The sequence below is a fragment of the Bison bison genome, unplaced genomic scaffold (genome assembly GCF_000754665.1).
Source record: "Bison bison bison isolate TAMUID 2011002044 unplaced genomic scaffold, Bison_UMD1.0 scf7180017864383, whole genome shotgun sequence".
NCBI classification, from domain to species: Eukaryota; Metazoa; Chordata; class Mammalia; order Artiodactyla; family Bovidae; genus Bison; species Bison bison.
The window spans coordinates 8,886,349-8,896,304 of record NW_011494955.1 but is presented as its reverse complement, the minus strand read 5'-3'; the positions used below and the strand labels follow the sequence as shown (position 1 = coordinate 8,896,304).

Genomic DNA, 9,956 nt, shown 5'->3' with positions numbered 1-9,956 from the left:
TTCTCCTGGCAATCTTGATTCCAGCTTGTGTTTCTTCCAGTCCAGCGTTTCTCATGATGTACTCTGCATAGAAGTTAAATAAGCAGGGTGACAATATACAGCCTTGACGTACTCCTTTTCCTATTTGGAACCAGTGTGTTGTTCCATGTCCAGTTCTAACTGTTGCTTCCTGACCTGCATACAGATTTCTCAAGAGGCAGGTCAGGTGGTTTGGTATTCCCATCTCTTTCAGAATTTGCCACAGTTTATTGTGATCCACACAGTCAAAGTCTTTGGCATATGGCCGAAGACGGGAACATGCTTAGGGAGCCCATATTCAACGCAGATTTTCACTTAATCCATATCTTCAAGATTATACCTAATCCAAGCCTTCTGTTATCCCTGGTATCCTATAAATCCTGTGATCTTCTGGTTTAGTGTCTCAAGATTATTCATCTCTGGCTTCTTGCTCAAACAGGCTGAATGATAGAAAGTGGTCACTGGGGACTTCCCTGGTGGTCTAGCAGTTAAGATTCCAAGTTTCCAGTGCAGGGGTCATGGGTTTGCTCTCCAGTTGGAGAACTAAGATCTCACATGCCGTGCAGCGCGGCCAAAAACAAGACAAAAAACAAGAAAAAGAAAGGGGTCACCTGACTTCAATAAACGTAGAGAAAGGCAGTTCAATGATTCTGTAGACAGATATGCAACCAATCCTCTTGTTAATGCTCCAAGTACCATCTCTGAAGATGAGCACCTGATTGCCCGGGCACTAGACAGCATTCCTGGACACTGCAACGCATACTGGCTCCTTTCTCAGTGTACCACCTTTTGCAGGCATTCAGATGACCATTCCCTTGGTTTTGGCTCTTTCTCTACCCGCATTTTCTTTCCCTAAAATTTATTCAACTCTCTTATCCTTTGATTTCTTCTCTCCTGTTTCATCTGTCATTGTGTGTTTACACTTTACTGAGATTTCAGGAGAGAAAGAAAATAAACGGTCAGTGTGTAATATTTAGTTGCAAGTCTTCAAACTGAACTGTAAATCATCCTAAAATATTGGGATATGGAAATGTTTTCCATGCTTTTTCCTTCCTGAAAGTACTTTCACAAATATTACTAGAGATTTCTTAACAATGGGACAAACAGAAGGATGACCAATGAACAAACAGGACTCTGAAATCAAATATATTGGCAGAAAACAAATTTGTAATGCAGGCCACATTTTAATGTAGTTTTTAAAAAACACTTCCAAATACAACTGTAAATGTAATCAGGAAAAATACTTCAAACATGTATCTTAATTAACCATTAGTACATTACTTAAAAGAATTTCTTGAATCCTTGGCTTTCTTCAGCGGGTTTATAAAGGTATAAACCTACTGATTTTTCCATTTGACTATTCTGTACTAAATGTAGTTTACCCAGCTGTCATTATAGAAAAAAAATCCCATTGACAAAAATCACATTTTAAATAGGGAAAAAAAGTTTCCCTTAAGTTGGTAAAGACTGTAAATTGACACTTTAAAACTTCTTATTTACTATAAAGCAGCAATTAGTAAAATCCATACTCTTCCCCCAAATTCTGCTTCTCTTCTATTGCAAAATCTTTGTAAAAAATGTTCAAGTGCAATAAAATATCCTTATTTTTTTAAAAAATCAACAAATAGAGATAACAAAGTAATTTCTCACGAAGTTATAGCAAAGAAATACTTAACAGTATCATGTTCTGCTAAAGAAAACATTACTGTGGAAGACATTCAAGGAATCTAAACTGTTTCCATTGTGGTATACAAGGCAGTGCTTCAGGCTGATGCTCATACTGTTGTTACAACAGCCTTTCCCCTTTAGAGTGAAAAATCAGTGCACATTCCTCCATGTATTAAACAACTGAAGTCTCAAAAAATTATCAATTGCTTTTAAATAACTGTCTAACTCACTTTGGAAACACAGACTGGCTATGATAAATCCACTTTCACAAAGGAGGTATTTGCAGTGACCTAACAGAAACTGGCTAAATCCCATGGAAGGGTCAGGAAACTAAATGCAGGTCAGAAAAGAGGGAGAGATGACAGATGCTTTCTGTGGAATAAACAGCAACAATTTATATATCTATTGTGAAATACTGAAGCTTGTGGCGCTCAATCAGTTTCTATTACTTTTACAACACAGTAAACCAAAAATATTAAAACATGAACCCTATCTTATTCTCAAAAACAATTTTCTGCTACATACATAAATAAAAAGTGCTTGTAACTAATAATACACAACACTAAAGATATCAGCTCTTAAGTTCACAAATAACCTATGTCTCATTGCCAGCAATGAGGGTGATAAATGCTAATGGTGCCATGATATTTACAAAAAACAAAAAAATATTTATATACAATTATTATCTCCTATAGTCCCAGTGTTATCATTATATCACTGAGCATAAAATAATCTTCTTTAGACAGGTAATTAAAACAGATTATATTTTAGAAGCGTAAAATGCAAGATCCTTCTTAGCGATTGATTAAGTGTTTATACTGGTTCATAATGAAAGTAAACATGAATAGAACACAATTCTGGGGGGAAAACAGAGAGACTTATTTATTTGTTTTATAAAATAAAAGGAGAAATCTTAGTCAAGAGGTGACAGCTTTAGGTGTCATCTTAACCAAGAATAAGATGATAATATTTTTTATTCACTTAAATAAGACAGGAAAGGAAATTCTAATTCCTGCTACCTGCTCAGTCACTTCAAACATTCTTCTTAAGGAAGTAAAATCAAAATATCTTGGTTTTTGGTTTCTCTTTTAAAGTAAAAATTTCCAGATGCCCTGGAATCAGTGAGTTCGATTTGGTATCTTCTTGTGTTCTGGGAAAGAACAATCACTTTAAATTGAGATCTCAGCTTTCAAATGCTGTGACCAATTATTTGTGAGTTATAATCTGCAGGTTCCATTTTTAAAATATGTGGGATGACACTGTCAATTCGAACATTGCCGATGAGACCTTTGAAAAACAGTTCTTCGGTGATGGTAGCGTTCATCAATCTCAAAGCTGGCAATCGAAGTAGTAGTCTAGACAACCTCAAAAGAGAAAAGGAAGGTGAACAAGGTTGTAAATCAAAGAGTAACTCAGTTGAAAGATATCAGTAATTTCTGCATGAATACCAATGCCATAAACAAAGATTACCAACAGTTTTCAACACTTAAAATATTTAGTATTCTCAAGCCTTAAACGATATGACAATCACCTAGATATATATGATGTCTGACAGACTTCTTTGGAAAGCCTTGGTCTTAACTGCTATGCTGTGCTACCTCTAGTTGGTTGTATGAACCATGGAACAAAGTTTTAAACCATGGATTGAGTTATAAGTTTAATGGCTTAGGAACTCTTTCAAGGTTATCATAGCAATGTTTTGTGTTATCAGGATACATGAGGCTCAAAGATAGTTTTTTTGGTTTTGCTTTGCAAAATGTATTGGGAATAGTAAAATAGGCAATGAAGTGAAGTGAAGTGAAGTGAAAAGTCACTCAGTCATGCCTGACTCTTTGTGACCCCATGGATGTAGTCCATGGAATTCTTCAGGCCAGAATACTGGAGTGGGTAGCTGTTCCCCTCTCCAGGTAATCTTCCCAACCCAGGGATCGAACCCAGGTCTTCTGTATTGCAGGCAGATTCTTTACCAGCTGAGCCACTAGGGAAGCCCCAAATAGGCAATAGCTGTTATTAATGGGAAGAGCACAGATTACAGAATCAAAACCATCAGGTTCAAATCCTGATTCAACTACTTCCTAGCTATGTGAATGGGTGGAAGCCACTACTCGCCCTGTCTCTCTCCCAATGTTGTGACAATCAACAAGATGATCCCTGCCAGTTTCTGTGTTAGTGAGGTAGGACAATGTCTTGTGTGAAAGTACATCTTAAGTTGAAAACTGCTATCCAAAGATAATTAATGAAACTAACTATGGATATAAGAAACTAAGAAAGAGTTCCAGAGGTCAAAGAACCTGGAACCTAATGGAACAGAGGTCAGCAAGAAGGCGTACAGTCAAAACGAGGAAAATTCTAAATACTCTATTGATTTGTATGTGTGTGTGCTAGTTGCTCAGTTGTGTCTGACTCTGCGACCCCATGGACTGTGGCCTGTCAGCCTCCTCTGTCCATGGAATTCTCCAGACAAGAATACTAAAATGGGTCACCACGCCCTTCTCCAGGGTATCTTCTTGACCCAGGGATCAAACCCTGGTCTCCAGCATTGCAGGCAGACTCTACCTTTTCAGCCATCAGGGAAAGCCCATTAATTTATATAAGGTATAAAACTTTTGAAACTTTAAAACACTGAAAAAAGAAAAAAAAAGATCATAACAAAACTAACACCCAAAGAACTACCTTTCCAAAAAGTTTGTGGCATTATCTGTCCTTCCTCTATGCTAAGGCCTTACACTCTTGAGAACACTGGAGCACTTGAGAACAAGTGAAACCAGCAGACCCAGAATTAAGTGATCTTTCTGTGTTCATGTACTATACTGCTCAAATACCTCATTTCCTGTTTGTTCCCACCAGCTGAGCTGTATTCACAGAACTGGTAGGAAGTAAGGTAGGAAAACTATTTAGATGTTAGATAAACTACAGCTGATTTTCATGATAGAACTGCCTTATAAGCCTATTATCTAATATATGTAAAAAGTTATTATATGTAACATATTCTTTTACTAGTTTGAAGTATGTTAATAATATTAGTAAACAAATTTACATAGCCCTTACTATGTAATAGGCACTGCTCTACCAAGCTCTTTGAATATATTAACTGATTTAATCCTTATACTAATTATAAAATGTGGGTACTATTATCTCCATTTTACAGTAAAGAAATTGAAATAGAAGTTAAATAACTTCTATTAACTTCTATAAGGTCTTACAGCTAGTAAGTAGCAGGGTTAGGCATTAAACCCAGGTGCTCTTGCTTTGACAGCCAAATGCTTAATCACTCAAAAACTGAGTTCATTTTATTAAAGGACACTGGTAAGAAACACCTTGCTATAAATGCCATAGGCCAAATTTCAAAATTAATGATAAAATAAGCTATTTTTTTAATTCATGCACTTTTCATCCGCTTTTCTAATTCAATCCATTATTTCATCTGAAGCAAGTTAAGAGCTTGGGTGTGAGAGTCAAACTACCTGGCTCTGCTGTTTATTGTGTGACTTTGAGCAGGTTACTTAACCTTTCTGTGCTGAAGCCTCATATAAAACAGTACATATAAAGTGCTTGCAACAATGCATTAACTACTTGAAAGGCCAAAGCTGACTAAATTTAATTACACTTGGAATGGAGAATAAGGAAACAGATACACAAAAATTTTTAAGATGAATTTAATTAAATAGTATTTAACTTCTAGATACCTGTAGGTGTCATCTGGATATGTTTTGGTTATATAATCTTGGAATTCAACATAAGCCTTTTCCTGAAATTTCTCAATCTGTTCCATGTTTTCTAGGCCTGGATGATCTGAAACATTAAAGAATATATTGTTACCTTAGTTCTGAATACTCACTTACTAAGATACCAAGTGGAGATGGAAGAGGTGATAAAAAACAGTTCAGAAGGAAGCCCGATCATATATGTGTGGCTCTTTCATTCCACAAATACTATTTTAGTAACCCACCCACTAAATACCAGGCACTGTACTTAAACCCTTAAAACTATTTCATCTGATATATGTATTCTAACATTTAATAAAAAAATGAAACCATTGGGCTCAAATAAAATAAGACAGGCTTTTCTATTTCAAAAGTGGTAGAAAGGATTTTGATCATTTTGCTTTCAATAGAAACAAAAAAATGAAATGACTTAGCTTGGTTAAAAGTATTTTTAACCAAGGAAATATTTTCAGAATGAAAATGAAAGTGAAACTCGCTCAGCCATGTCCGACCCTTTGTGAGCCCATGGACTATACAATATACAGTCCATGGAATTCTCCAGGCCAGAATACTGGAGTGGGTAGCCTTCCCCTTCTCCAGGGGATCTTCTCAACCCAGGGGTTGAACCCAGGTCTCCCACATTGCAGGTGGATTCTTTACCAGCTGAGCCACAAGGGAAGCCCAAGAACACAGGAGTGGGTAGCCTATCCCTTCTCCAGCAGATCTTCCCAACCCAGGAATCCAACTGGGGTCTCCTGCATTGCAGGCTGATTCTTTACTGAGCTATGAGGGAAGCCCCCATTTTCAAAATATATTCTTTAAAATTTTTTTCATTAAAATAATAATACATATTTTAACTTAAGTATAATTAACATACAACATTGTATCTGTTTAAGGTACACAACAAAATGAAGTGACATTCATATGCACTGTGAAATGATCACCACAGTAAGTCTAGTTATCATCTGTCACCATTCAAAGCTACAAAACTTTTCTTACGATGAGAACTTTCAAGGTTTATTTTCTAGGAACTTTCATGTTTACACTACAATGGTGACTACTGTCACCATGTTATAAATTTTATCACTGTGACCTGATCATAACTACAAGTTTGTACCTCATGATTCTCCTTCACCCATGTCACCCACCCTCGTGCATGCTATATTCTATATTTTTTTAATAAGAAAATCTTCCTTTCACCATTGTTAGCATAAAAAGATACTTAGGAAAATATAAACTCTGAACATCATCTCTATCAGAAAAATAATATAGCAACATGAAATAACCTATATAAATATTTCACTGAAATGGAAATGTTAAAAGAATTTCATGAAACTTATGCCTAAAATATGGAAAGTGGTATCCTGACTAAGAAGAATAAGAAAAGTAGCAAACAGAAACAGAGGGAATATTTAATAAAACAAAAATACATTACAATTCTGTTGTCAAATCTACGGTCTTTCAATTTTAAGGAAAATTAAAGTGGCAAATTGGTTGTGATAAAGATTGCAATACATGTTATTAATTTAGCTAAAACATCAGAATAATAGTACAAAATAGCTTTAATTATCTTACTGATATCACTGAAGGTAGTAAGAAGCAGGGTTCCTCAGATAATTTTATTATGATACACAGTAACAGAAAAACATATACCAAAATGAAGAATACAGAGCCTAAGAAAATAGGCAATTTTTCTTACTCTAAAATTGATTGTTGAGCTTTACTGTCATTTTACTATATGTAAAAACTAGTACTTGGCAGAAAGACAAGAGACCCATTTTTCTATTTATTGGGAACTTGGAGAAGGAAATGGCAACCCACTCCAGTGTTCTTGCCTGGAGAATCCCAGGGACAGGGGAGCCTGGTGGGCTGCCGTCTATGGGGTCGCACAGAGTCGGACACGACTGAAGCGACTTAGCAGCAGCAGCAGCATAACATGTTTGGAAATTTAACCCATTAACAAAGCAATCTTCATCTCTCTTTTTGCCTTTTAATGATGCCTAGCAAAATATACCTAAACATTCAAGTGCTGAACAGGACTAAAAGTCTATGTCATTTCACTGATTTCTTCAATTTTCCTTTTCATGCCCAGATGTCTAACATCCAACAATTTCACAGATTTGAAGTGTACAATTCAATAGTTTTTTTAGTATATTCAGAGTTGTGCAAACCTCACCACAATCTAATTTTAGAACATCTTTGTTGGCCCCAAAAGAAACACCCATTAGTAGTCACTCTCCATTATCTCCTATCCTTACACCAAGGAAGCCACAAATCTCTCTATAGATTTGCCTATTCTAGACAATGCAGATACATGGAAATATTTAATATGCGTTTTTTTTGTGATTGATTTCTGTCACCTGCATACTGTTTTCAAGGTTTATCCATGCTGGCATGTATTAGAATTTCGTTACTTTTTATGGCTGAATGATATTCCATTTATATATACATTTTGTTTATTCATTTGTTTGATGGACACTTCAGTTGTTTCCATATCAATGTACATTCCCAATGGCAAATGTATGAGGGTTGTAATTTCTCCACATCCTCAAACACTGTATTTTGAATAAGAAGTAAATGTTTATATACCTGGACTGAAGAGTACTATTGCCTTCAGGTAGGCATATTCATATCCATCAATGCAGAGTTTTACCATGCTGTTACAAAACTCCTGTAGTTTGAAGATGTGTTCCATCAATAATTTCCTTCTTTCTGCTGATATTTTATCTTTAATTAAAAACAAACAAACAAAATCTTCTAGTGTTCAGCAAAAATGTATGACTATTTTTATCCGACATATTTCTTCCTCACTAATTTCCAGCTTTGAATATAATCAATTTATCAAATGTTAAAAATTCAATATATCTGCAAGTTTAATGTTTTATTTATTTATTTATTCAGCTGTGCTGGGTCGTAGTTGCAGCATGTGGGATCTAGTTCCTGAACCAGGGATGGAACCCAGGCCCCCTGCACTGGGAGCATAGAGTCTTGGCCACTGAACCACCAGGGAAGTCCCTCTCTGCCAACTTCAAATGAAACTAATTAATGATCTTCAGACACTGTTCATTCAAGAAAATAAAAAAAGAACAGGCTGTTAATATAAAAAGCCCTAAAGGTTATGTTTCCTTCCAAGATACACCTTTGAGAAGATAAGCTATAAAGATTAACTACAAAAGACTCAAATTTTGCTAATAGGATTTAAGTTTATATCAATAAAATAAGCAAAATCATCTAGATATTTAAGTTACCGACACTACTACAACAACAACAAAAAAAACCCTGTTAAGACCAAAGAAAAGTTGAATAAAGCAGTATGTTCTAACTTAAAATTTATTGTGTTTATGTAGTACTGACTTCTGGTATATCTACTATTGATGAGATCTTAATAATCAATAATCTTATTGATGAGGTTATTCTTTGCCATTAAATGGAGGGGAAGCAGATAGTTCAAGAAAAATGTACAACAACAGGAAGTGGCATATGCAAAGGAAATAAATGTAATTCTCTGTCTATAATTCTTTCTTGAACTCAAAAAAAATAGTTCTTCCCATTTGATGAAGGGGCACCTTCTTGGATAGTCACAAGCCATTCTGAAACAAAACATTTATAAATCAGTGCTTGCCCACCTGTCTCCTCAAGCAAATGGGAGTTGTAATCAGGAAAAGGAAAAAGATAATTAGGATTGTTTTGTGACTCTTCAGTAGTGTCTAAGTGAAAGGATACATACTGATGAATTGATTAAAAAAAAAAAAAGTTTAGCCTACCTTGGGATTCAAAAGGCTACAATGAAGAAAAGCAGTTTAAAAATAGTTGGTAACTATACATTTATAAATAGTTGATTACCTCTATATAAGCGTACCCTGGATTCTTTGGTATGTACGTTGAAGTGTAAAAATTCATGAGGCCTGATCAGAAAGAGCACTTAAATACATTTGTTTCAGTTTTGTTGTACTATCATTTAAAACTATTTTGGTTGATTAATGAATTATATCAAAATGTAACAATTATGTAAGGTAAAAAGGATTATTGATATTTATCTTTTGATACTTAACTTTAAACGTAATACTATAAAACCGATGTCTCTTCTTATATCCTAGAAAAGGAAAAATAAGGTGCTTTTTACCTTGTTGAAGGCTACTGTGAAGACAGTTGACAAATGTTGCTAGTATAGTTGCGACATTCATCACTTGCCAGCACTGGGCAAGACCGAGAGTAAAAAGTTCATTCCAATAAGCTTTCACCAATGATATGCTGTTTTCTTGCCTATAAAAACAAAAACAAATATCAAATATGTTTTATGAAACCTTATAACTGACTCATATATTTGAAAATACAATATTCAGTTCAGTTCAGTCACTCAGTCGTATTGGACTCTTTGCGACCCCATGAACCGCAGCACACCAGGCCTCCCTGTCCATCACCAACTCCCGGAGCCTACCCAAACTCATGTCCATTGAGTCGGTGATGCCATCCAACCATCTCATCCTCTGTCGTCCCCTTCTCCTCCTGCCCTCAATCTTTCCCAGCATCAGGGTCTTTTCAAATCAGTCAGCTCTTCGCATCAGG

General features: G+C 35.5%; 1 protein-coding gene across 2 annotated transcripts in view; it reads right to left on the bottom strand.

Annotated features, from left to right (window-relative positions):
- Positions 1–1,176: 1,176 nt before the first annotated feature.
- The window catches only part of NR2C1 (nuclear receptor subfamily 2, group C, member 1), a 40,988-nt gene continuing 32,208 nt past the window's right edge, over positions 1,177–9,956 (bottom strand). The window contains exons 11-14 of one of the 2 annotated variants that reach the window (XM_010858006.1): positions 9,514–9,653; positions 7,980–8,117; positions 5,373–5,478; positions 1,177–3,041 (exon numbers count right to left, since the gene is read on the bottom strand). In XM_010858006.1, coding sequence (XP_010856308.1) covers positions 2,876–3,041; positions 5,373–5,478; positions 7,980–8,117; positions 9,514–9,653 — 550 coding nt within the window. In that variant the 3' untranslated portion in view covers positions 1,177–2,875. Of the gene's footprint in view, positions 3,051–5,372; positions 5,479–7,979; positions 8,118–9,513; positions 9,654–9,956 lie in introns of both variants that reach the window. The other variant, XM_010858007.1, reaches the window with a different exon arrangement.